Source organism: Myripristis murdjan, chromosome 5, assembly GCF_902150065.1.
Source record: "Myripristis murdjan chromosome 5, fMyrMur1.1, whole genome shotgun sequence".
NCBI classification, from domain to species: Eukaryota; Metazoa; Chordata; class Actinopteri; order Holocentriformes; family Holocentridae; genus Myripristis; species Myripristis murdjan.
Genome location: NC_043984.1, coordinates 34,252,722 through 34,280,370, shown reverse-complemented (window position 1 = coordinate 34,280,370; position 27,649 = coordinate 34,252,722). Strand labels below are relative to the sequence as shown.

Genomic DNA, 27,649 nt, shown 5'->3' with positions numbered 1-27,649 from the left:
CCGAGTGAACAGCCAAGACCACACAAAAAACACACTCACAAGTAACGATAACAATTATAATATTAGCAGCAGCAGCAACAACAACAACAACAACAACAACAACAACAACAACAACAACAACAACAATAATAATAATAATAATAATAATTATAACCGTCAGCAGCATCCCCACTAAATGGAAGCCCGCACACAGGGGTGTGAAATGTGTCGGCTCGTTTATTCATGATGTTTTGTCCCGGTGGGGAAAAGATGCAGTGAACTTGAACATCTGATGATGTCTGAAGGTTTTTACTGCCTGATTCAGGTTTTGAGCAACCAGAACAGAAGCAGCTGCTCTTCTGTTGAAAACTGTTTGAACACACATACAGCTCTCTGTCACATTCACGATGCCTCATGTTTGCATGTGATGTGCGACTAAGAGAGAGCAGAGAAAGCGGCTTTCATCGCGTCTGTTTGCTTCACATTTCAGCACCATGGACAGAGAGCGGGGGACTAATTATCATCAGCCATTTGTTTAAATCACAGAAAATAACGAAAGAAAGAATTTCTAGTTAAGGGGATGTTCCAAATACCGCAAAACCAAACGCAAAATTTGGCACAAAAACAGGCGATTTTATTGTAGTTTCAAAGAACCAACGACTGACCACACTGGCTGATTTCTGTCTTCTGACACATTTTTGGATAAATTACAGAGGGGGTGGGGTGGGGTGGGGGTGGGGGGGAGGAGGGTCGGTCCTACAGCTTGGCAGCTGTCATACTTTGCCATACTTTGATGCTTATGACTGTCTGTGTAAGCATATATTCCTACATATTCCTTCAAATGTACAAAACCTTGTATCAAAACAACACTGGTTCTTTTAGAATGACTTTAATGCATCTTATAAAAGTTAAATATGATATGAATAAAATTTTACTCAACAATCTAAAATTATATAATATAATATTATATTACATTATTTGCAGAAAAATATGTTCTTGGTCTTTTTTTAAAATTAATAATTACAATAAAAATGTAGAGTTATTGTGGTGCTATATAAAAATTATGTCATACAAAATAGAAAAAGAAAACATTATCAGTGATGATGCAATCTTCAGCTTTGAAATACACAAAACATAAAACATACTTACGTCAAATCACCAGTAGATGGCGATAAAAACTCATTTTAATGGTAAGAGCAGGACTAAGCCAAATAGTGCGAGTCTGATTTCTACCACTGTGTTAGTATTACACCTGTCAGTAGGCCAGCGACTCATTACAGACCGAACAGAGTAGTCTAAAGGGACAGTTCGCATTTTTTTCCTGTAGCATTTCTCGGTTTTTGTCAACAGTTACTTTCAAAACTGTCAGATCATCATCATCTATCCAAATGATCAGCCCCAAAGAAGTGCTGTCAGTGCTTTTCAGTCACTTTAATCTACAGAAACAGCTTTCTTTCAAGGCAAGGCAAGGCAAGTTTATTTATATAGCACAATTCAACACAAGGTAATTCAAAGTGCTTTACAGAAACATTAAAAGCAACAAGACACAATTTAAAACAATAAAAACAGTCAATAAAAAAGGGAAATAGAAATTTAGAAATTTAGAATGATAGCGATAATAAAATACAGTAACATAAAATAACAACAGGCTCAGTACACTGCCTGAGCTAGACGGCCAAGGGCCCAGGGCGTGATAGGCCTTATCACCCCTGCGGCTCCTTGCCACCAAAAAGTGAACTTAGACAAAATTTGAGTTTAAATTCAAAACCGGCTCTGTCAGAGATTTCAGCTAGGATCTCTTGTCCCTGGCTCGGAACCATCTTGAATTTGGTTGGTCGGGTCTGTTTTTTATTTATTTATTTTTTTGTATAGGACGTCGCCCTTAATAATACACCCAATGCGTGCACACTATTTGCTCTTGAGTCCTTCACTCAGAGTCTTACAGTCCCGCTGGACACAGGTTCCACACACTGGTCTTATTCAGATCGTAATGAACTCTAAAGAACCATCAAAGGACATCTCCCTTCTAGATCTGAATTCACAGCCTGCTCCCCAGTGTCGAGTCACAGATGTAGCTGACTCAGACTTCCCGGTCACCCCCTGCAGGGATGCCGACAGCCCAACCTCTTAATTCCTTAGACTCTGAAACCTCTCCTATTGGAGAGTCCTCAGCCCTGGAATCTCTGACATTTGCAGCCGATTTAACAATAAACCCAAATAGAGCAGTCAGGATAAAAAATAAAAGGCATAAATCAACAGTGTGTAGTTTAGAAGTATGGGCAATACAACAGGCAAGTATTTAATCTAACAGTATGCCTCAGTGAACCAAAGTGTTTTTAGCCCTGATTTAAAGGAGTTGACAGTTTGAGCAGACCTCAGATCTACAGGAAGTTTGTTCCACAAATGAGGAGCATAATAACTGAATGCTGCCTCACCTTGCTTGGTTCTTGTTCTTGGAACAAACAACAAACATGCTGAGGTTTGATTTCACACATGCTGAGGTTCAGATCTGTGGACTAGTTGACTTTGCTGCATTGTTCATTTGGTTTGGTTTGATTTCACACTGCAGAGAATTCAAACAAACCAAAATATATCAACAGAAATCAGGCAGGAGCTTCAGCCTGCTGATTGGTCACGATCAGACAGAAATCACAAAGCTGGAGGTTGGTTGGATTTTTTTCCCTTTATCGTACAAATTCATTTGGCCAATCCAGTCTCCAACATGGGCATCAGCGCCATCAGCAGCTTTGGCTTTTCTTTATTATTGCAGAGCTCATTTAGACTAAATACCAATGTACACTCAGTACACTCGGTGTCCACCTTATCAGGGCCACCTGCACAGTCTAATACAATCCAATCCAACTGTTGTGCCATAAAGTTTCATTTTATGGTGCCCATAATGCTCAGCTTGTCTTGTTGTCACAGTAATGGAGGTGTTCATTCACTTCTATGTTTGGCATTGAGCTCATAGTTAGCGCTGCTGTTGGACTGGACTGCATTTTACTAAGAAGTGTTTCCAATATTCTGTCCCTCTCGTTGTATATAAATAGGGATGACAAAAAAATAGAAACACCTCTTAATATAATATAGTCCAGTACAAGACCTCTGGAAACTACAACCTCAGTAATAAATATATAATTAAAGTGACACATTCTCCACAATGTCAAAACAAACTGAACATTATAAACTTTGTTAAAAGGTAGAATTTATGGCAGAGCTGCTGAGTTGAACTGCATTAGATTGTACAGGTGGAGCTGGTGAAGTGGACCACTGAGTGAATTTCCTTGTTGATCCATGTCAGCCCTTGCTTCATTGTGTTCCTGTGTTGTTTCTATCTTTTGGGCTATTACCCAGGAATCCATAATGCTCACCTGAGGTTCCTGTTGCTGGGGCACATGTAGGTTGGCTCACATTCACATCACAACATTTGTTTGTAAGGGAGAGAGAATAACTCCTCAACAGGATCTCGGTCTGGTTGTTGGTTTCACACCTAAATAAATTAGCCATTCAATCAGACTAAATAGGGCACGTGTGAAAACACCCAGTTACAACAACAGTTTGTTTAGAGGAAGTGAAAGCTTTCTCAGTTACAGTGCAGCAAGATCCATTTCATTTGAAACCCAACATCACGGTCTCAAAGGGCTTTAGATGCCCACAAATTTACATCAAACCCCTGATTTGATGCTCATTGCGGGCAAGAAGAAACTCTCCTGAAACATCTGCAAAGATCAGCAAGTGTGCAAACATGCAGACTTGAGAGGAACTCCCCCATAATTCATAGTCAGTGATGTCAACAAATGAGCATCCAAAAAGCATAAACAAACCAAGCATGTGGTCAAGAAAAAGTGGATCTTATCTGAGCTTGATATCAATTTCTGTTTGGCTTGTGTTTGTTTGGTGTGTTGCTGTGTAAATGTGTGATGTCACAAACCCTGCTTGTTTCTGCTTTTAACATATCAAGAGAATCTAATGTGGATTTTTAAAACGGAAGTTCTGCACTGAACGTGCTGGTGATGCTGGCAGCAAGACTCCACTATGACTTTTATTGAATTGGGGCAAGGAGACCAGACCTGGGCTTTTAGGATTTAAACATAAGTCCACAAGATCTCCAGCCACGGTCAAAATGTGTCCAACTAAATGCCAACATGCAAACCTGCAGTGCTCATCTTCCTCTTTTGAGAGAACACAAAAATACAAGGCTAATTGCAAAGATGTGAATCAGTGCATGTGAGACTAAACAGGTTCACAAATGAGCCTATAGTGCAGCAGAATTTAGCTTTGCCCTGCGTCTTGCACCGTGATATCAGGCTGACAGGACAGTGCACGGACTCTGAGTGAGCGGTGCAGGAAAAGCCCATCCAGGGGCAGAGGGTGGTACAGGAAAAGCTTAGCTGCAGGAATGTGGAATAAGGAACATTTTTGATTCCTGTCCAGTGAGTATTTACAGTGCAGTCCACTGCCTGTGACATCACAAACTAGACTGTATAAATGAATGGACAGAGGCAGCTTTAAAAGCACATCCTCACCGTGCACGGGAGGGAAGACAGACTGAACGAGAGAGACGAGTGCAGCAGAGAGAGCTGGCAGAGATGGACCAGAGAGAAACCGTGCTGGTTGGCTCCCTGCTGCTGTGTATCATCACTCAGGTGAGACCCGACTACTTACAACATCACGCCTGTCACCTTTCCTGTTGTGATCACCAGCCAGCATGACTTCTGTGCCTTTATTATTTATTATGTGTGGATATAAAATGGAAGGCTATGGCTCAGACACCACAGATTTGGTCATTGCGTAAATTCTGTGTCAGCAGTAAAAACACTTCCGAGCGGTTTTGTAGGGCTCAAATTAAATTTCTCTCAGCAGTAATGTGGTAAATGTGTGGTCAGAGCTGCATTTTCTATGATACTGTATAGTGACTTGCTGCTGTGTGTACTTATCACAAGGTTTGTGGGGTTGAGCTGTTCCTGTTGTCTCTGAGAACGAGATAAGCTGTGATCACTGGAGGCCGACTCAGACTCAGACTGAGCATCTGAAGCACAACATGTTCAGTCTAGTGGTGAGGTCGGGAACCTATAGGCCTAACCATTTCCCCTTCTTTGGCAGAAGTCATACGGCTCTTGACAGAAACTGTTTCGCAAAGAGCATGAGTTAAAATAGCAATATTCAAAATTACTGCTTAAGTCTCTCACTTTGTCACGCTTCTCTCGCCCTGTGTGTGTCTGCTCTGTTGACTTTCCTCACCCAAAAAAAAACCCAATGCACGTTATGGAGTTTTTCCACCCGCAGTTCTGTTTTCACAGTAGAACAATTTGGCATGAAAAAAAATAAAACAATCATTAAAAAAAAAAAAAAAAAAAAAATCGATGCAAGCATGGCCACTTTGAGGAGAAATTTTCTCAAGAGAAGACTAAGTGAAATTATAAGACATAGAATAAGAAATAAGAAAAATAAAATGCGCATTACAAATTTTAATTCTAGTTGTAAAAAAAAGAAAGTCTGTGCTTTATATGCATTATATATATGAATTAATCCCACAAAAATATTACAACAATAAATACAGAAATAAGAAATTGAGAATATGTGAAAGTTTACCCACATACACCATATGTACACCAAGGTATTGCACTACTGAATTGCTGTCGAGGCCTACAGGTATATATTATTGCAAACTTAAATGTTTGAATAAGCAGTTAAATAATGTGCAGTTTTGCAGTGCTTTATCTCTGACTGTGGGAAGTGTTAAAAAGTCTGATGGCCACAGGAAGGAGTGATGTCTTTCTTTGCTGTAAAAAAAAAACGCACCACAACAAGACAACACACAAACACCAGAGGAAAGGTGACCTGGCTTCACAGTCTTCTGTACGCTGCATGACTGAGCTTTATTGTTCAAACCCACAGGACTTTATTTTAAAGGTCAGTGCAGATCCCGAGGTTTCCAAAGATCCCAAACATGTGCTGCTGATTTACAGGCAAATGTAAATAAAATGATGCAGACATGTAGATCTTTTCTATTTGATGTGATGCTGCAGCCATAAAACAAAAGCATCTTGGCTGTGAATATTTCACTCCACATAAGTGTGATGGAGCCTCAGTAAAAAAAATTGCAATTAACACATAAGAATATATACGCCATTGTCCATAATATGGATTTTTTTCCTAACTTGGGATATACTTAAGGGGAAATTTGAGGGGAAATCAGAGTTTAAAGGGTTTTAAAAGACACTTCTATAAACTAACTCCGCCCAACCAGATTTCAGTACATTTTTTTCTGATGTACTTTTACTATATGCTATATAGAGGAAGTATGCAAGAGCACACAAGAGTGGTTGCTGCACAGTGATAACACTGATCTGTAATAAATGCCCTCAGCTCAATGTGCCGGTGTGATAATAACATTTTCTGCAGGCCGGCAGCAGGGGCTGCAGGGACCTCACTGTGACCTTACATGATGTGACCTTACGTGACCATAATGTTTTCCATTTAGCACAATGTGAGAAAATGATTCCCATGGAAAAGGACAAAACTGGTCTCATCTCACGTCTCCTTTGCTTTGCTTCATGTGGTCTGGCCGGACAAACGTGCAGAACTGAAAACTATATCGTCTTTAAAGGAAGAAGCTGCTGTGGTCTTTAATGAGGAACCACACAACAACTGCAGTCTCTTTCACAGCCGGGTCACATTATATACAAAATACAGGAGTCGCCGAAACTAACATTAATCAATACAATACACTACATGGGCCAAACCTCTGCCTTTAATCTAATCACATTTATAATACTCTCCATAATATTTTCCCCTCAGTTGGACTGATGCCTCATCACCATCCACTACTGTACTTTTTGTGTTATTTTTATTTTTCAGTGGAAACACTGACAGTTTTTATACTCTGTGCGTAAATCACAGCTTCAGGATGTAGATGACTTTCTCTTTTCCTCTTCCACACTAAGGTTAGTGTGACAACCTGGCCCGAGACAGACTGAGGCTGAATCGATAAAGTTCCCTTTGTGTTCTCACGAAGTGACGTCGAGATAATCAGCTGTCAGTGATCATCAGAGAGGCATTTCAGATTCACTTTCATTGTCATTCTTATGCAGGTACATAAAAACGAAATACTGTTTCGTAAGTTAAAAACACTTTAAAAGAAAACAGTGCAATAATTAACATTTCCAATTGTCAGTTTAAAAAAAAAACACTATAATAACGCTACAAGATAATGCAGTATTAAGAAGTAAATAAATATTCCATAAATAGTTACTAAATACTAAGTGCTTAAAGTTAATTTTAAAGTAAAGTGCAAAATGGGGACAGACAGCCAGTGATTATTGTGCATTATTGATTATTATTATTGATTATTGTGCATTCAACAGTCTAACAGCAGATGGGAAGAAGCTGTTCTGTAATCGAGACTTCCTTGATCGAATGCTCCTGTATCTCCTTCCTGACTGCAACAGAGAAAAGAGTCCATGAGAGGGATGAGAGGAGTCCTGGATGATGCGTTCCCCTCTGCGTGTGCTTCTCTTGTTGTAGATTTCCAGCATTGGTGACAGCGGGACACCGATAATCCTCTCTGCTGTTTTGATCACTCTGCTCAGCCATCTCTCTGTTGTCTCTGGAGGTCAAGTCTTCCCTGAGATGGATCCCAAGGAATTTGGTGCCCTGGACTCTCTCAACAACAGAGCCGTGGATGATTACTGGAGGATAGTGGGCTGGCTGAGCCTTCCTAAAGTCAGTTATCATCTCCTTTGTGAGAGAGAGGTTGTGTGAGTTGCACCAAGTCATCAGGGTCTCTACCTCATCCCTGTGTGCTGCTTCGTCTCCATTTGTGATGAGGCCCACAACCGTTGTGTCATCAGCAAATTTAAATATGTGGTTGGTGTTATGATTAGCAGCACAGTCATGTGCCAGCAGGGTGAAGAGTAGTGCGCTCTAAACACATCCCTGTGGTGATCCAGTACTCACTGTGATGGTGTTGGACGCTCTGCTGCTGATTTTGACAGTCTGTTTGCTCTCCATGAGGAAGTCCAGGACCCAGCTGCAGGTGTTAGTGCCCATTCCCAGCACCTGCAGTTTCTCCACCAGCTGCTGTGGCAAGATGGTATTAAACACCGGGCTAAAATCAACTAGCAGGATCCTGGCGTAGGTGTTCTTGTCTTCCAGATGAGTGAGGCTGAGGTGGAGCAGGGTGGATATGGCATCCCCCGTAGACCAGTTTGCCCTGTATGCAAACTGTAGATGGTCCATGCTGGCAGGGAGATGTGGTCCTTGACAAGCTGCTCGAAGCACTTCATTGCAACTGGTGTGAGGGCAACAGGGCGAGTTTTTGGGAACTGGTACTATGATGGCACTTTTAAAACAGGTGGGCACAACAGCTTGGCAGAGGGAGGTGTTAAAAATGTCCGTGAAGACATCCTTTAGTTCGTCTGGACAGCTCTTTAAGACACGACCTGGTACATTGTCTGATCCGGAGGCTTTTCAAGGATTTATCCTCGAGAAGATCCTCCTAACACTCTCAGCAGACAGCTGCAGAACCTGGTCAGTGGATGATGGTGTCAGTCTTTGTGCACTCCTGATGTTGGTGTCCTCAAACCGGGAATAGAACCTGTTTAGGTCATCTGGGAGTGATGGATTGCTGCATTGAGCTGTTTTGGTTGTATGTTTGTAGCCCGTTACTGTCTGAAAGCCCTGCCACAGGCGCCTTGTGTCCCCGGTGTCTTCAAAGTTCTTCTCCAAGTTCCTCCCATACTGTTTTTTAGCCTCACTGATCCCCCTTTTCAGGTTGTTCCTTGCCTCCCTATATGCTGCAGTGTCGCCAGGTTTAAAGGCAGAATCACAGGTCTTCAGGAGTGAATGAACCTCGCCTGTCAGCCATGGCTTATTTGTGGCACGTGTTTTAACAGTTTTCACAACAGTCACATCATCAACACATTTAGAGATTAAGCAAAAATATAAAGTGCATCTGGGTGGGCAGTCTGCAGTTCACTAATGTTGTCATGAAGTTCAATCATAGCTGTTTGCTTATCAGCACTTGGGGGGGGGACATACACTGCCATGATGAATGCTGCTGTGAATTCTCGTGGGAGGTAAAAAGGTCGACACTTAACTACCATGAACTCCACATCAGGGGAACAATGCTTTGAGATTGTGTTAGCATCTCTACACCATGAATCATTGATATAAACAGCCAGGCCTCCACCCCCGAGCTTACCCGAGGTTGTAGTCACTCTGTCCGCTCTGTTTAGCGTTAGCCCCGTTAGCTCGAGTCTGGTAGGTTGTCCTTCGGCTCGGGACTCCCACAGCGGTTTCTGATGCTCAACAGAAACTCGTGGTTGTAAGCTAAGGATCGCACTGAACTATTTAAAGAGTCGATGCTCGCAGAGGCCACCGCAAGCGTCGGTCACGCCGCCATGTTGTACACAAGATTCACAGATTATTTAAATGATTACAATTTGTAGCACTTGGGTATCAATCTCAGTAAGGTTTTACATTGGCCAGTGATCTGGTTTCTCCAGCAGAAATTCCTCCACCCAAGTATAGAAATGTGGTTGCTCATTTAAGTGGAAGTTTAGAAGTCACTGCCTTATAGGGGAAAACCCGATGAATAAACTGAGGAACACACACTGGAAAGGATGACTCACACTCGATCAAAATATCAGATGAAACCTTCTCACCAACGACATGCTGAGTGACGTGAAACGAGCACTTTCTAAAACACAGACCAGTTCTGTTCTGGTGGTATGAGCGAAATGGAAACAGGTGACAGTGTGGCAACGAGAAAAAAGTTTGAATGTGGTTTGTGACCTGGTGCTTGACTTTCCTCTCATTCTTTATTCTCATCTGATGAAGCAGGTATCTGCCCTAAACCTAAAGACACTGAAAAACAAGAGCAAGAGAGTTGCCCTGCCTCAGCGACGCTGTAAAACTGTTTCTTGGTTTTACTTTCAGTCGCTAAACTGGAGGAAAACATGAAAAGAGCCAGTTGGAGCCAGTTTCCTGTTGTCTGTCATTTTGTTCATATCAAGCGAAGGTATCACAGCCTCAACAGCCTGTGTGGTTTCAGTCGCCATCTTCCTGTTCTCTCCGCTCTACAACTGCCAAAGCAAAGCAGCAAGCAAGCAAGGTTCTTCAGGTCGCCTTGTACCCAGAAAAAAAAACAACAACTCAGCAATCACGACTGAAGTATGTTTACTGTCACTTGTACTCAGTCAGAATGAGGTCATGTTAAACTGCTGAGAGTTAGCTGATGACCCATTAAAAAACAAGAACAACAAAATAAACAGAAATTAAAAAGATGATTTTTTATTTTGTTTCGTTTCATTTTGTTCTTTCATTTGTTTTAAGAGGTTTTAAATACAAGATTGTCATCATTCAGTCTGTGATGAACCCTTTGAAACCTGCACACATTTACTTAATTTCTCTCAAAAACAGGGAAAAAAGGCAATTAGCAAAAAAAAAAAAAAAAAAAGAAAAAGAAAAAGGATCAGAACATCAGTAAAATTTAAAAAAGGGGAAAAAATTACCAGTAGATAATGTGTAAATCAGCAAAAATAATTAAAGAAAAATTACAAATAATGTATTTAAATGTTAGATCAGTGATGCTGGACGAACATCAGATTTCTTGAGTGTGTGAAAAAGAAAAGATCTGAATTTAGAGAATTAGAGAGAATTAGAAAACAATCATCAATAAAAAAAAGCACAAAATTAAAAAAAAAACATTTATAATTACTATAAATATATATTTAAAATTAAATTACAAGAGAAATACCATAAAAGTGCCCCAACAAGTTGCTTAAAATTGCAAGAAAATTACCAAGAGAAAAAAAGCAATTATTAACACCTGTGGAAAGTTTACCATAGTTATTATTCTTATTTTTATTCTTATCCTGCACATTCAGCTTGCCAGACAATGATGAACATTTTGTAAATAAGAGTCAATATAAAAAGTAACATAAGGGCTAAAATTCACCAAAGTGTCGTTAGTTCATGTCTTTTATTTCTCTGAACAAAACATGAAATGGCTTCACACAAACTTTTAGTCGCCAAGAAACGACCTCACGTGACCTTCACTTCCTGTCAAACAGAGCGTCTTAAACAGTGACGTCATCCTGCACTGGTGACTGTAAATCCAAATTTCAACCAATAAAACCTTCACAAACCTTTAAACATCCTCGCTCATCCACATGTCCCTTCAAAATAAAACTGTGTTTCTCTCTCAAGCTGAGATGACGTTGGCTTGACTTGGTGAGTGATCCTTCCCTGCACCATGTCCTGCCCAAACGTCCTGTTTCAAAAGGAAACACGTCAAATCATGAAAGTAGAAGTAAAAGTAAAAGTAAGTAGAGGGTTTTCAGCCTACACACCGAATGAAAGACATGTTAATTGACAGTTTCCTTTTTATTGTCATCTCATCCTGTGTGAAACCACAAATGTACATTGATTCATAGAGAAATTAACTCAGTGGCACCAAGTTATGTTTCTCCAGGGCCGTGAGTCCACGGTGCAACAGATAAAGATTAAAGGAATAAAAAACAGAAACCTACCATGAATACAGACCGGCTCTCTGCTGTCCCGTCCTGTTCGGCAGGTGCAGTGCCAGCAGCTGTGTCCCGTGCCGTGCCAGTGCCCGCCCGTCCCGCCGCACTGCCCCGGCGGCGCGCCCCTGGTGCTGGACGGCTGCCGCTGCTGCCAGGTGTGCGCCAGGCAGGAGGGCGAGGCCTGCAGTGCCCGGCTGCCCTGCGACTCCCAGAGAGGCCTGCGGTGTGACTACAGCGCCAGCTTCCCCGGAGGCCCCGGAGAGTGTGTCGGTACGCACACATCACACGGCAAAAACAGTGCACCACAACAGGGATTTTCAAGCTGTGGCTCCCGACCCAAAGGAGGGTCCCGGCTTGGAGACGGGTGAACATCCTCCGTTAGTTCTCAGTAATGAAGGATGGACATTCTTAAATCGTGCATTGTTGAGAAACTAGCAGCTTTTAAGGCAGAATGAACAAATAACTTGAATATAAGTGCTTTGAAAGCTTAAAGGCACACATAAATGAGTCATAAGTGATGGTTGAGAGTTTTTTTTTTTTTTTTTTTTTTTTAGGAAAATCCTACTCATTTTCACTTCTCACTTCTTGATAAATTACCTTTAATTCACAAAATACCTGGTGGGTCTCAGGACAAATAGCACCTCCACATATGGGTCCCTGCATTGAAAACGTTTGGGGGCCGCTGAACAATAACAGGCCAATTCGTCTAGTAATGAGTATTCAAAACCTTTCTTTTACTGTTTTTATTTTCTAAATTAGTGGAAAATGTCTGCCTGTTGGGTGAGATGACTTCACTCGGTCCTGAAGCAAATCAACTTGTGTCAAGAGTTTCATTTTCTTGACCACTGGGCTGGTATGCCTTATTGTTACAAACAAGTTAACTCATATCACCTTTCAAAAAAAAAAAAAAAAAAAAAAAAAAAGGTAGACTTACTGGCAAAATTGAGGTTGGCTTCCTGGCACTACCAAGAGATCTGAGGTTTTCAACATGTGAAGTGAAACTACACAGGAAAAACGTGGGATTTTGTCATCCCACGGGCCGATTGTTTTCTCACTTGAGAGATTCTCACAGATTTTTCCAACTTAAAGTACGCCTAAATTACTTGTTTTGTGTGTACTGATGATGCCAGTCCACATTTTATAATTTGAGGGGCTTTCCATGCACATATCAGAGCAGAAAAACCTCTCAAAACAATAAACAACATTTTTTGACCATGACACGCCTGAACGAAAACAATGCTGGTGCTGCTGCTGCTGATAATGAAACAAAAAGAAACTCATCCATGCTTCCCATAGACAACCAGGGTAGCAGGCTGTTGATCCAGCTGTACAATAAACACTGTATTTCATCAGTCAGACAGTTTCATATCCATCATATTAGAGGCCTATGACTTATCATCAATAAAAGGCCAATAGATACCTGTTCAGGTTTAAATTCATTTTGAAAGTGTTCAGTTGTTCGGTGCGAGTCATCAGGCTGTTGACTCATGTAGTTGCTGCCTGCTCTCTTCCTAAGAAAATGGCAGCTTCATGGAAAAGCATGAGGGAGAAGACAGAAAGGGGTAGATTTAGGTGATTTGTCTGCACACGCCCCGCCTCGCCCCGTTCCTGGCACAGCAGCGGCGGCAGCAGTGGGCGGCCTGTCTCCTCCGGCTGGTTATGGTGAAACCTTCTCCCTCCTCCACCTCCCCCTCCTCCTCCTCCTCCTCCTCTCCCCTCTGCAGGTCAGAATGACCTGGGCTGTGACCTGAACGGCATGAGGCTGGAGGAGGGCCAGACCTTTCAGCCCTCCTGTGCCCAGCTGTGCCACTGTGTGGGCGGCGGCGTGACCTGCGTGCCCCTGTGCACCGACGACCTGCAGGTGCCCAGCTGCCCCAGCCCTCAGCTGGTGCGGCTGCCGGGCCGCTGCTGTAAGGAGTGGATCTGCGATGGCCTGGACAACAGCATCTACCCTGATCCCTCTGCAGGTATAAACCCCGCTGAATACACACACGACACATGCCATGGAGATACATCAGACTGCAGGCTGGACGAGTAGGCTTGTAAATGGTTGTAGGTTCGATTCCCCAGATGGGACAGGAGAAAGAGCATAGGGAAAGCGAATGAGAAACTTTCATTTATTCATTAATTTCATTCATTCACTATTTGGCAATTCAACTGAATAAGATTTTTTTAAGTTCTCAATGAAATGAATAAAAAAATTAAGCTTGTTAGCTAATTTTCCATGACAAGTATTCACATCTTTAAGAATACTTAAAAAAAAAAAAAAAAAAAAAATTCTCACTGAAACATTTTCTGAAACATTTTCTGACAGCACTTACAGTTCCACCATCTAACTTCTGGAACAACTCAAAAAAAAAAAAAAAAAAGACGTGTATTTCAAATCCACATGATCCACTGTGTAAATAAGACAGCGTCAGAGTTGCTGTGAGGCTTATTCTTACACTTTGACGTAACTAGGCTAATGACTCCCATAGACCTCAAGTCTTTATGCTAAGCTAACATGAAATGCTACCCATAGGAACCGAACCACTGGACGTACAGAGGTGGAGATGGTGTCCAACATCTTGTCTCTGTCTGGGGAAGTGAGGCAGGACATAACGCAGAGGCAGCTCTCAACAGTGCAAACCAATGGGATATCTGTTAGGGAGAGAAAGCCAGCTCTATTTGATGGGAAGGGTGTGATGAAAATGTTTTAGTGGTCGAAATGTTTATTTACAGCTGCTTGTCCAGCGTGGCATCACCGCTGAAGGTACCTGGTTTTCCAGGATGTAGAAGTTGTGGGATTTTCATCTATAAATACCAAAAAAAAATCTAAATTTTGCTTATTCTTACACTTTGACGTAACTAGGCTAATGAAAAACATAAAAAAAAACATAAAAAAAAAACATTAAAAAAAACATAAAAAAACATAAAACATAAAAAAACATAAAAAAACATAAAAAAAAAACAAAAAAAACCACGGGCTCTGGAAGAGTTTCCATCGGCATTGCCGTGGTTCCAGGTAAGGTTCCTGATTCTGGCCCTGCACTGGAGGCGATACTAAAATCAAGCTCCAGGAATTCTTGACTTGGCAACACGTCTGTAAATATGTCAGAGTGCTACAACACAAAGCAGACTGCAGGAATAAACAGCAAAAACAAAGCAGACTGCAGGCTGTTCCAGCGGGCTGAGGGCCTGATCAGGGGTTTGGCAGGTAAGGATGAAAAAACTGTGACAAAGTGGAGAGGAATGGATTAAGGTGTGCCTACATACTTTTTGTGCGGAAATGAGTTGTGTGATGAAGCACTGTCTTTGTTCCTGAACTTTAATTTTGCTGTATTTGGCAGGAAGAGGCACTTCCCACCCCTCACAGTTGGTTTTTCAGTGGAAATGAAACAAAAGGCATTTCCTGACAAGTCTGGTGAGTCTTACATTACTGCCAGCTCCAGGGTACCTGCAGCAGATGGAAAAGGGCCAAAAATACAGCCTCTTGAGATAGAACTGATTTCCATATTCATCACTCCACTTCTCGAACACCACGACCCTAAAAACCTTCAAATCACCTGTGCAGTTGTAGCCCCAGCCCTCTGGAGTAGGCTAATGTTCCCCAACCAGCTGGATTTGCTGAATCTCTCGACTGTTTTCAGCGGCTCCTATAGACTTCAGCCCCGCCTCCAGCGACCTGTTTCAAAAGAAAATACAGCAATTTAAAGAAGCAAATGGCTCTCCAAACTTTTTTTTTTTTTTTTAAGTAAATCTTTATTTCAAATCATGAACACACAAAGAAGACAACAGCATCACTTGCAGGCAGATGAAGCATTGACAAAAAAAAAAGAGTGCCAAAGAGGAAAAAACGCAAAAACAAAACAGACCTAATGAAAAAAAGAGGAAAAATGTAAGTAATAAAAAATATATGAAATAACATGACTGAAAAAGTGGCTCTCAAGATGCTTTCTCATCGTGACTATAATGAACACCTGCAGTAAACCAATTTGAAACATTTTCCATCGATACAGACTGAAGTCTGAGCGATTTGATCTACTCGTTTTCTCTCAGCAGACTGATTCAGTTGAACCGGCAGAATTTATGATCAGTGCATCAATGCAATGCGGAACATTCTCCCTTCCCCTTGAGCAAGGCACTGAGCTGCTTCAGAAGAGCTCCCCTTGTGAGTGAGAGTAGCTGAATAAATGAATGAATGAATGAATGTGGAGCAGTGTGTTGCTGGAGAACAGCAGCAGGCTCAGTTGGCTGTCACTGGATTGAAAAAAGGTAAAAAGTAATTAATTTGTAATAATCAGTATCAGATTTTATAGCACTCGTTTCACCAATGAAACATATTGGAACAAAGAAGTCAAAATTAGAAGTTAAAAACAACACTCCTGAGTCGCTCCTGAGAGATTTACTGCGTGTTTGCCAGGATGAAACATCTTGTGCGCTGCAGAATCTGGATGATTTTCAGGTATTTCCTGTGAGGCGTAAAGAGTTGCTGTTAAATCAAAGTCGGTGCGGCGGTGTTTGGACTCCGGCTCCTCACGGCCGAGAAACAGAGGGGTCTGGGTCGTCTCGGGGTCGTGCACAAACAGGTGGGCTTCTCAAAACAGAGCGGGTGTCGGGATCAAACGGGACTGTGCCGTACTCCAAACAAAGTGACCTCACCTGGGCGGCGGTTTACAGCATGTCAGACGGCGTGCAGGCCCTGAATTCTCTCATATGCAGCCCTACATCAAAGTCGTCCTGTCCAAACACACACACACAAGTTTCAGCTTGACGCACTGCAGCAAATATTTCCCCATCGCTCTTCCTTTCCAGGAGGAGAGTGGAGAGCGGAGAGGACGCGTCAGGACGGCCAGCCTGCCGGCCCCGTGTCCAACTGCATCGAGCGGACGACGGACTGGAGCCCCTGTTCCCGCAGCTGTGGCCCAGGTGTCTCCACCCGCAGCTCAAACAAGAACTGGGCTTGCCGCCTGCAGACCCAGACCAGACTGTGCCAGGTCAGGCCGTGCCAGGCTGTGCCGCTGGTGCCCCGCAGGCTGCCGCCGGTCAGTGGACAGATGGGTCTGCTCTTTTATTTACCTGTCAGACACTGCGCTTTAAGGTTTGATCTGTCTGGGCGGTCAAACGCAGGCCAAGGCTGCTTTTAATAACTTGGAGAAGAACTTTTTCAACTTGTCAGCTAATTTTCCATGCCAGAAAACCCACCTGCTTAACATTAAATGCCAAATACTTTGCAAAATTTAGATTTTTTTTTGGTATTTATAGATGAAAATCCCACAACTTCTACATCCTGGAAAACCAGGTACCTTCAGCGGTGATGCCACGCTGGACAAGCAGCTGTAAATAAACATTTCGACCACTAAAACATTTTCATCACACCCTTCCCATCAAATAGAGCTGGCTTTCTCTCCCTAACAGATATCCCATTGGTTTGCACTGTTGAGAGCTGCCTCTGCGTTATGTCCTGCCTCACTTCCCCAGACAGAGACAAGATGTTGGACACCATCTCCACCTCTGTACGTCCAGTGGTTCGGTTCCTATGGGTAGCATTTCATGTTAGCTTAGCATAAAGACTTGAGGTCTATGGGAGTCATTAGCCTAGTTACGTCAAAGTGTAAGAATAAGCCTCACAGCAACTCTGACGCTGTCTTATTTACACAGTGGATCATGTGGATTTGAAATACACGTCTTTTTTTTTTTTTTTTTTGAGTTGTTCCAGAAGTTAGATGGTGGAACTGTAAGTGCTGTCTTGTCTCAGTCTGGGGAAGTCAGAAGAATAGGATTTTGCCCAGAATGTTGGTGTATTCCTTTAAAAACAAACTGGGCTGGTGTATTTGCATTTCTGGGTCTGCCTTGTTTGGTGGTGTGTTTTATTTTCTTCCCACTGATGACTGTTTCCAGCAGCTCCAGTTTGATGTCAGAAAATGTTTCAGTGATCTAAAACAACAACGGTAAACTTCAGGTTTTGGTGTCAGGCCCTCACAACCAGAGAGCGAGGCCTTCATTCCGACGCTCACTGATCATACAGGAGCAGCACATAGACCAGAATGCAATGCTGCAGCTGCAACCTCAACAGGCCAGAACACACTGTAGACTTTGATCTGAGTAAAGAGGTGTGCATGTGTGTGTGTGTGTGTGTGATCTTAGTTACAAGTAATCCACAGTTGAGTGATCACACTGTCAAGCTATTTATAACATTATATGTTCAGTAAAGAGCTCACACCCCTCCCTGGGGGGTTTGTTTAAATGCATTTTGGGAAATGGAGGAAATCAAGATGCAAAGTATAAACAGATGCAGGTTCCGAGCGTAAAATAAGTTGTTGTTTAACAACATCCCAGAGGGGTGGAGTTAGTGCCAGTGTGCTGATAAGGGACTGCAGCTGCTGGCCTTGATTCCACTGTACAAACAGACAAGCAGGGCAGAGCATAGTTTTATAGTCAGTAGTATTTTTATAGAGCAGGGTCACAAAACCAGCACTTTTATTACTAGAATCATAATCAAGCAGGTCTAGTTACTAAACCCTAAAGCACGGCGCTCTGCTTAATATCTTTAGTGACTAAAAGTTTAGATAAATTAGATAACATTTCTCAGGAAGAAGTAAATCAGTAACTGATGACTGACAAGGTATTATTTTGTCAGTGTAATAAATCATTATATATAAGTCCCTTAATTATAAAATTAGAGGGAACATGGCTCCCTGGTGTCTGTTTTTTATTTTGTCTGCCAAATATATTCTTTGATTTTTTTCCTATTATTTATTTTTATTTATTTATTTATTTATTTAGAGAGGACAGTGCACATTAATTAACATTAATTAACATTAATTAACGTGCTTTCATTTTTGCCCAGTGTTAGCCAGAGGCTAACACTGGGCTCTTGATCTTGCTCTGTTTTATGATTACGCTCTGTGGTCTGCAAGCTCACATCCAGATTATGCTTTTACCACAACATACCATTTTATGTTGCAATCCTTTGTGCCACAGTCAGTCAAGAGTGATACTAACCAATGAATGGAGACTGTAGAAAACATAAAACTCTGCCATCATAACCTGATGGGCTCATGTGTTAAAGGCAGAATGAGAAGGATTTGTTGGCTGTGGTTGGTTGTTGGCCCCTCCTCCCTGACTAAACTAACCACCAGCAGCGAGTTCTTGTTTCCTAGGATGGTTATCGTATGAAATGACCGCCCAAAATGTAACACTGCCATCCTAGGAAAGAAACATGGCCTGCAGTCACCTCCCTGTCCAACAGAAAACAGGCCAACACTGTGTCGCTCTTCATCCTCCTCCTCTCCCTCAGTGCTCACCAGCAGGTGAAACCCAACCCCAGATTCACTCTCATGGAGCGAGCTTTGTCCACTTGGTGTTTCACCTCGCTAGATTTCCTATTTTCTGCATCTGCAATTTTGGCAGCTCTCAATTGGAACACCTTAACACCTGATCTAAATGTTACCAGACTCAGAGCCGCCTGTTCTGCCGCAGCTTGCCCACTGACTCCACATCTGTATGACCCACTGTGTATTTCAGGGCTCAGGTGTGTGTGAGAGCAGCTACACCCACCCACTCCCCATCCGCCTTGAGCACCACGGCTGCTGGAGCACCAGGGCCTACCGCCCTCGCTTCTGTGTCACCGCCTGTCCCGAGGGCCGCTGCTGCAGCCCCGCCCGCACCAGGACGGTGACGGTGGCTTTCCGCTGCCCAGAAGGCCGGCTCACCCAGCAGCAGGTCATGATGATCGAGTCCTGCTCCTGCAGCAGCTCCAGCTGCCCGCGGCCCCCAGCTGCAGCCGCCTGGAGGGCCCTGCCCTGGCTGTGAGCCCCGCGTCCCGGTCCAAGACAGATGGGCCGGTCCCGTCGGCGAGGAGGACAGATGGTTGAAAAACATTGTGATGTTGCAGCACAGGAAGTTGGTCCAGTGTTTCAGAAACACCTTGAGCAAGAGGAGATGTGTTGCTTACCTAAAGATGAATTGCTAACCAGTTTTTAATAAGATGGACATTATTAGTGGCAGTGATCAAAATGTTTTAAAGATGCACGTCAGATTTGAACAGGTCTGTGCGACTTGGGTTTACAACTATGTACATGGTAATGCATCTTGTTGTAGCAAGCTAATACACAATCTATGTTTGACAAGGAGGTGTGTGTTTGTGTGTGTGAGTGTGTGTGAGTGTGTGTAAATGATGAATGATAATCTTTATAGTCCAGCGAAGGAAGTCATGACTGTTCCACTGGCAAATTATCTGGCAGTTGACTGTGTAACAAAATAAAATAATTAACTTTAATTCAATTAAAAACCTAATTTGTACAGTGGTCTGGGTGTGTATTCAATTCCAGGAATGCTTTCTGTCAACTCGAAACTTATTTTTCCTGCGTCATATTTGAAAATTATGTTTTGTGATTCGCTAAAGATTCATTTACCACGCGGCCATTTTTCCAAATAAGCACGAGGGCATTGTAAAGTCTGTCAGATCAGAGTAAAATCTGTCAAGGTTAGGAAGTGGGCGGGAGGTTTGCGTGCTTTCATTTTTGTCTTTGTTGGTGTTGATATAATGCACAGACACTCGCTGCTGCTTGCGAGCGCGGAGAGGATAATGTCTGAAAAACCGGCTGATATCCTCTTGTCGTTAGAAAAGAAGCAAGCTGTGGACATTTGAAACAAAACTGACCGGGAATAAATCAGGGAAATGTCGCAAGGATCCGAGCGCGCAGCCAACCTGACCGAGTGCGAGGGGATCAACCTGTCTTTTACGCACACCTTTCTGCCAATCGTGTACGTCATTGTGTTTGTCGTCGGGACTTTTTCCAACTTCTGGGGTTTACGGAGTGTGTGCAGAGGCTGGAAAAAGATCGGGAACATCAACATCTTCATGCTGAACCTGGGGCTGGCGGACCTGCTCTATCTGTTCACCCTGCCGTTCCTGGTGGCCTATTACGCGCACGACAGCCGCTGGCTCTTCGGCCAGACTTTCTGCAAAGTGACCCGCTTCTGCTTCAACCTCAACTTGTACGGCAGCATCGGCTTCCTCACCTGCATTAGCATCTACAGGTACCTGGGCATCGTGCACCCCATGAAGGTGATGGGCAAAATCAACAACATGCACTCGGTGGCCATAAGCGCCCTGGTGTGGCTGCTGGTGTTCGTTCAGATCGTCCCGGACATGTTCTTTGATAAATCTCCGCCGAACTCATCGTCCTGTTATGACACCACGACCAACGACCTGATCCCCATTTACCTGCAGTACAGCGTCACATGGACCGTCACGGGGTTTGCCATACCTCTGCTCATCATTCTGCTCTGTTATGGACATGTTATTGTGGTTCTCGCCACCAAAGCCAACGTCAACCCTCTGCTCAAGCAGCGCTGCTTGAAGCTGGTTGTCATCCTGGTGCTGCTGTTCTCCATCTGCTTTATTCCCTATCATGTGTTCAGAAATCTCAACCTCCAAACCAGGATTTTGAAGCAGCGCGGATATTGCCACCCGAGCTTCGACGACATCTACGTCGCCCACCAGATCGGCCGAGGTCTGGTGTGCCTGAACAGCGCCATTAACCCGCTCATTTATTTAGTAGGAAATGATGATTTCCTAATGAAGTTTCATCATCTCAGTAAAAGGGCCCGGCTGTCTGTGGCCGGATGGACAAGCGTGGTCCGCTACCGCAAACCGACCGAGGTAGAGGGGGAGTCCCCTGTGGACCATACGCTCACCTTCAACCGGCTGATATGAAGGAAACAAGGCACTGACACGTGAAGCGCCATGTGGAAACACGGCCCTGCATCTGTTAGCTGGCATGTGATGCCAACAGCACTTTTTCACACAAAGACTGAAATGTGTGGGGACAGAGTGGGATTATTACCATTTGGTCCATGTGATAAATGATCAATACCAGGGTGCTTAGAGGAAAGGATTCAAATATCTCTGGATGTCTGTGTTTCTCCATTATAATTACAAAATGGAAAAAAAAAAAAAACTGTTGTCCATGGCTGCTCCATCTCTAATATGTAACTGACTGCTGTTTGATGCATTGAGGTCCAACTTTGTGCCGTAAACTGATGTGAATGTTTTTTCCACTTTCTGTGGTCTCTGAGTGTTATTGTCTCTAAGCTTAAGAGCTGATATCCTGGGATTGATGCAGTGCAAGCCCTTTCAGGAAAAAGGAAAAAAAATCCAACATAACAATACTCTCATGCACTGCCAGGGAATTTTTTTATTTTGTATAATTTGTGTTTTATGCTACTGCACTACTTTTTCACTATTAAAAGTTAATTATTTTGTACATTCACTATGATTTTGTCATTCCCATAAACCATGCGGTAAAAGAGAAACTCAACAGGGCACCTATCTCTGGTCATATTTATTTTTTATTTTTTATTCCATCCATGGTAAGAAAATTGAAACAACTTTAGCTGGGATTCAAACTCATGTAAACTTTGAATAGAGAAGCATGCTAATGTGCTCTGCTGTTGCAGTGAGAGGTTTTTCTTCTGTTTCCAAAACACTGACATCAGTGTATGTTGACCAATGTTAAAAAAGAGGAAGGCACGGCCATGACGCAGACAGTTTACTGTGTGAATGAAATAGCTGCTACCTCAGTGATGAAAGCAAAGTGCAGCTACAGTATCAACGACGCACTTGTTGCTATTGTGCAATGCTCTTTTCACCATGATGGGAACTTGGTGATATCCTCTTGCTGATATGCTGCCATCAGAAAATCTAAATGAAAATCTTGCCTAAAGGTCTGAAAATGGAGGTGCAGGTCAGCAGGGGTGCAAAGTAAAATTCTTGTGTAGATATTTCTCCCTCCTGTGCTAACTTCACAGCCCGCTGAGAGAATTCCTCTGGAAGCTGCTGCTGGTATTTGTACCAGCCTCTCTAAACAATTTATGTCATGCCTCTCTGGTATTCTAGCGTTCATTTACAATATATTCCACTTTTCCCAGAGTCGGTGTTCATGGGAACTGATTTCATCCTGCTTTGTCGGCCATGACATCAGAATGGAATATTTTCAAATCCAGCTCTCTCCAAAATATTTGGTAAAATCTGGTAACAAGATCAACTCAAAAGTTAAACATATTTTCAGAAAAGGCTGCATGGCCTGACCGCAGAATTGCAAAGTCATCAGCAAGGCCTTGTGCCTGGTTTGAGCTGAATCAGAGATGAAAACGAATTTATTTGACACAATGAAGCCACAGCCTTTCGTGACAGCCTGATCCAAACACTGAAATTACATGGTTTTGAGAAGAAAAAAAACAAAAAACAAAACCAAAACACGAAATCTTTGCGATCATGAAAATCCCAGACACCTGTGGCCCAGAGAGACGGACAGTAAAGCTTAGTGTCTCTGCTGGAACGCTCTGGCTCTGTTCCAGGTCGCCTTGAAAGTGAAACAATAGTGGGGCAAAGCACCCTGCCCTTCTCAGTAGTAATAAATCAAAACAAACAGGAAGTGAAAGCGGGTCTGGAGCTGATAATGGCAAGATTTCAATTAACAACCCATTGGCCTTGTAGCCGGTGTGCCATTTCCAGGCTTGATAGGATGAATTAGTGTTTATATTTGTGGCATGGCTTCCTCTGGCTCGCAGATCTGACAAGGATTGTACAATAAACAGGAAAATAAACAGGCAAATTACCCAAGAGGGCCATGCAACAGGACTGCAGCAGCATCCAGAGCTGCCTGGACTTAAGAAAATTCAGCAGTAATTTCATGCTTTTTTTTTTTTTCTTTTTTTTTTTTTTGCATCAGTGGTTGATGTGTTCTGTGCATTAATGTTTTCTTCAGAGCCAAAGCAGGACCACTTCTCTCATGCAATGCTTCACGTTTTGCTCGTGGCCGTGAGATCCCAGACAAGCATGTAGCAACGTGCAGCGTCACTGGCCTTGCATAATTTCTCACACTTCCCGTAAAGTTGCATGGTTGCATACTTTGATGCCCTATCATGTCAGCGAGGTTGGTGTCACAACCTCTTGGAGGTTATCCAAGAGGGTGTGAGGGATGTTGAATCGTCCTGCTGTTCAAAGGGTAAAAAAAAACATTGAGCTCATGGCATTTTTTCCACTTTTGTGTCATCACTGCAATCCTGACAAATGTGTATTGTCCCAGCATATAAATATTAACATTTCACTGATTTCTTTCGCCCACTACCTCTCTGATTCTGTAAACAAAGTTTGGTGAGTAAAACACAGAGCTGTTTGATGAAAGAGCCAAAGCACTTACGCACAACCACACAGCCACAGACACAGACCACAGTATCAGCAAGAATATCTTATCAGGGAGAAAGACACAACACAAGCTCAGAATTAAACTGAAAAATGAGCCGGTGAACGCAGTGCATGTCCACTTGGATACTAAGTAGATCCAAACTCCACTAATGCACCAAAACCAGCTGATTACTGCCAACTGTTTAATATTAAATGAGAAAAAACATGTATATCCTCCAAGGGGCTGAGAGCTGCAGACTGTATCTGCTGGCTTGTATTGAGAGTCTGCTGTTTCGTGAGACGGACCAGGAGGAGACCAGGATGCAGGCGATCAGGTAGGCAGGGACATACCTGGAGAAGGGGAGGGACACAAGACCGGAGGGAGGAGAGGAGTGGCTGAAACACACCCTGCGTTCCAATGCCCATACTACCATACTATTTAGTATGCAAAAACCAGGATGTTCTACTACATCCGGTCAGATTTCAGCTGCAGCACATACTAAAAGTAAAAAGTAGATGTATGAGATTTGGAACGCAGGGCATGTCATTTCTACTGGTGTGGAAACTGGTTGCTGGTGAGTTGATGGCACAGCAGCAACTTCTGCAGTGTGAGCATCGTTTCAAACACTTTCTCTTAGATGCATTTGTAAGTTTTAAAACCATTTGCTTGCTGCTTTTGGGATAATATCAATAAAACGTGTGTATAGTGTAACAGGAAATTTATTTGTTTGTTAGATGGCATGATTTAGAAATGAGTATATTTTATTTAAAAATGCAACAAGGACTAAAATCCAGCAGGGAACACATTCAATAATCACAGATGCCTGGTCGTCAGCTCTTGTGTGTGTGCAGCCTCATATTTTCAGTGACCAAACACAGGCTTCACCAAAATGGATGAGTTTGCAGCAACAGTAATGGTTACTTGCTGCCACCTAGTGGCTGAATCAGAGTCACAGGAGCCAGACAAGTAACTTAATATTAGCCTACCTCCACCTGACTTATTTTCTATAAAAGTGCTTGAGTTAAATGTAACTTATTATGTTAAGTAGCCTATTTCAACTTGAATATGTATATATATTTTTTTGCAATGATAAAACAGAAATATAAAGACAATATTCACTGTTAATACTTTTATTGAGTGCCACAGGACCCCATTACCATGATTAGAGCAACACACATTGCCACTTAATTGCCTACGTCACAATTAAGTGCATACGTCACAGAGCGCGGGTCATGACGCCATAATTCACCACCATTTTAGCTGTGGGGACTAAAAAAGTCAAAATGGTAGCTCTGGGGTAAGTTGAGCAATTTGGCCCGGGTGTGAAATATTGAATGAATTAATGAATTAATAAATAAATAAATAAATAAAAATATTAAGTACATATTAAGTGTATGAGGTAAGTGTATTTTGGTTCAGTGTTCAAATGTGTTATGTTCATATGTTCATAACTGACCTTACTGTCAGCAAGGACACCAAGAAACTAGTGTTCTAGTGTTTTCTTTCCAAAAACACAGCTGTTAATGTTCTCTTCCCAAGTGCACTTTAAGGCATGTTAAAACAGCTGTTTATTGTACCTGCTGAATTGTGTTTAATAAATAAAAATATATGATACATAATATGTGAAGAAGTGACGTTATTTAGGGAGGGAGAAGGTGAGGGAGGGGTGGGATGGAGGTGGTGGTGGTGTTGGGGAAAGGGGGGGGGGGTTTCTGCACCACCTCTGTTTCACCAGAAGATGTCACCCACTGCCCAATGAATGAAGCTTCTATCTATCTATCTATCTATCTATCTATCTATCTATCTATCTATCTATCTAGCTTGTGAAAGGCGTTCACTTTGCATTTAACACAAGAAACCTGACGTTGGTCCAGCATCACTGATCTGACCTTTACATACATCAACTGTGAACGTCTATTTTTTTTTTTTTTTTTTTTTGGTGCAAATTTTCATTTTTTGGGGATGTAATGTTCATGTCTTTTTTTTTTTTTTTTTTGGTGCTTACAGTACAGTCATTTTTTGCAAAGTTGTGTGTTCCGTTCATTTTTTTTTCTAAATCAAGAGTTCAAACAAAGTCAGCTGGCCACTGAGCCTTTTCCCAGTGCTCTCCCTTCCTCTTTCAAATCAAACTGAAGACTCATCTGCTTTCCTTAATTTACAGATTATTTAATCTGTGTTTGACCATGGAGGGAGGCTCAGTCTCTGCCTGTAGGCTCTCAAGTCTATCTTTTGTGTGGCCGCTGCTGGTTTCGATGTCTCTCACAGTCTCTCTTCTTCACTCTCCTCTGTGTCTCCACTCTTGACCGTGTTGTTTTTGTGTTATTAACCCTTTCTCCTCTGTGTGTGAGTGGCTGAAGTCTGATGTGGCTGCATGGATGTGGCTCCCAGCTTCAGGCCTCAGTGCCCTGCTGTCCCTGCTCCTGTTCCTCCTGCACCTTCACGGCCATCAGCCTTACTGCATCCATGCATTCATGCCTTCATTTGTTAAGTCTTGGTGCCTCACTAACATTCTCCTTTCACATCCTTCCAAGGCATGAGAAATTCAATACAATACAATCAGTGTTGGCATAAATTTCTCTCCATAAAAAAAAGTTTATATTCTTAGCAGTAGCTTCCTCCTGCAGCCACAATGACCCAGTTTCTCCACTTCATCCAGTTTAATCTTATCTCATCTACATTACTATACACATCTTACCTTATCGCTGCCTTTATAAAACCATCATTTAGACAATTTCATGAGCCTGTTTCAAAGTGCTACACACCCGTTCTGGAGGGGGAAAAAAAATCCAAAGTTCATCACTCAATATGCGTAAAGTTCTGAGAATTTAAAGTGGGACAGTGCTATAATTTTGCCAGGTAAGGACTTAAAAATGGCTGTCAGAATCAGAATCAGAAATATTTTACTGGTCCCTAAGGAGAAATTGGCTTCCCTTAACCATCATTCAGCAAGTAAATTAAGTACATTTAAAATAATAGCTTGGTTTTGTTAAGGTCCTTCAGTCAGAGTTGGTGTTTCCTTCTTCACACGGTGCATGTCGTGTTTTTAAAGTGTTGCTCTGTGTGTTTTATTTTCTCACATCCACCTGGAGCAACAGGTGAAAACAGGGAACTTTATGAACTTTCATCCATGGGTGTTTTTCTGTTTTTCCCTCAAAGCCTCTTGTTAATTTCCTACCACCTGTCACGTGTTATCTCTGTCTTGTCTTTTTACAGACTGTAACTTACAGACAGACCCTTTCCTCCTCTGATCATAAACCTTTTGTGAAAGATTATCTGTGGATACGAGGCAGACTGCAGGCCTCAGTCTGACGGAGGCACATGGATTTGTTTACTGACAGTGCAGTTTCTAACTTAAAGCCATAACCAGCTTTTGGGACATTTAAACAACAGTAAGTGTACAGGTATGTACATACACCTGAAATCAGCTTTTCAAACATGCAGTGAGCCGGCTGTGGCTACCGAGCTGAGGCTGGCCTGGTTTTCATTTTACAGAATTAATTTAAAAATTAGTTAATTCCTTTTTTTATTAAAGCCCAATCCAACCAGGATTAGATTTTTAAGAGAATTACATACTGTACGATACTTGATAAGTCATTATATCATAACGACTTGACTATATAGCAACAATAATCCCACTTGTAGCCAACGCTATTCAGTTTATTTCCAGAATTTTCTTGAATCAAGTGTTATTTTCTTGATCCCTGTCTGCCTTGTTCTGCCTTGTTTCAGCATATTTATAATTTCATTAAACTGGCAGATTTTCTCAGCTGCTTTGAGGAAAACAAGATTTTAACATAGAATATGACAACGGACGACTTTTGAAGTTTGTCATTGGCAAAATAGGATTTTCTGTAAATGGCAGCAGAGAAGAATGCACTTATTAAGTCGAGTCCAGTTCATTTCTATAGCTCCTCTTCGTCACAAGCATGTCTCAAAGGACTTTACAAGAGAACAAACCAACCC

General features: G+C 42.4%; 3 protein-coding genes across 3 annotated transcripts in view; 2 read left to right on the top strand and 1 right to left on the bottom strand.

The window, feature by feature from the left end:
* The window catches only part of LOC115359829 (zinc finger protein 585A-like), a 1,044,768-nt gene that overhangs the window by 390,423 nt on the left and 626,696 nt on the right, over positions 1 to 27,649 (bottom strand). The window lies entirely within an intron of this gene.
* Positions 4,514 to 19,723, top strand: LOC115359766 (WNT1-inducible-signaling pathway protein 2-like). The gene is made up of 5 exons (XM_030052392.1): positions 4,514 to 4,625; positions 11,561 to 11,780; positions 13,235 to 13,477; positions 16,305 to 16,534; positions 19,017 to 19,723. Exons 1-5 carry the CDS (start codon positions 4,569 to 4,571, stop codon positions 19,302 to 19,304), a joined length of 1,038 nt encoding a protein of 345 aa, XP_029908252.1. The 5' UTR covers positions 4,514 to 4,568; the 3' UTR covers positions 19,305 to 19,723.
* Positions 19,987 to 21,682, top strand: LOC115359765 (P2Y purinoceptor 1-like). Its single transcript, XM_030052391.1, has one exon. The coding sequence runs from the start codon at positions 20,173 to 20,175 to the stop codon at positions 21,211 to 21,213; it is 1,041 nt and encodes a 346-aa protein (XP_029908251.1). The 5' UTR covers positions 19,987 to 20,172; the 3' UTR covers positions 21,214 to 21,682.

Excerpts from the sequence above, each read along its gene's own strand:
- LOC115359766 (XM_030052392.1), top strand. The coding sequence starts at position 4,569 with ATGGACCAGAGAGAAACCGTGCTGGTTGGCTCCCTGCTGCTGTGTATC. Across the intron at positions 4,626-11,560 it reads TGCTGTGTATCATCACTCAG|GTGCAGTGCCAGCAGCTGTG; the intron begins GTGAGACCCGAC and ends CCTGTTCGGCAG. Across the intron at positions 13,478-16,304 it reads CTACCCTGATCCCTCTGCAG|GAGGAGAGTGGAGAGCGGAG; the intron begins GTATAAACCCCG and ends CTTCCTTTCCAG.
- LOC115359765 (XM_030052391.1), top strand. The coding sequence starts at position 20,173 with ATGTCGCAAGGATCCGAGCGCGCAGCCAACCTGACCGAGTGCGAGGGG.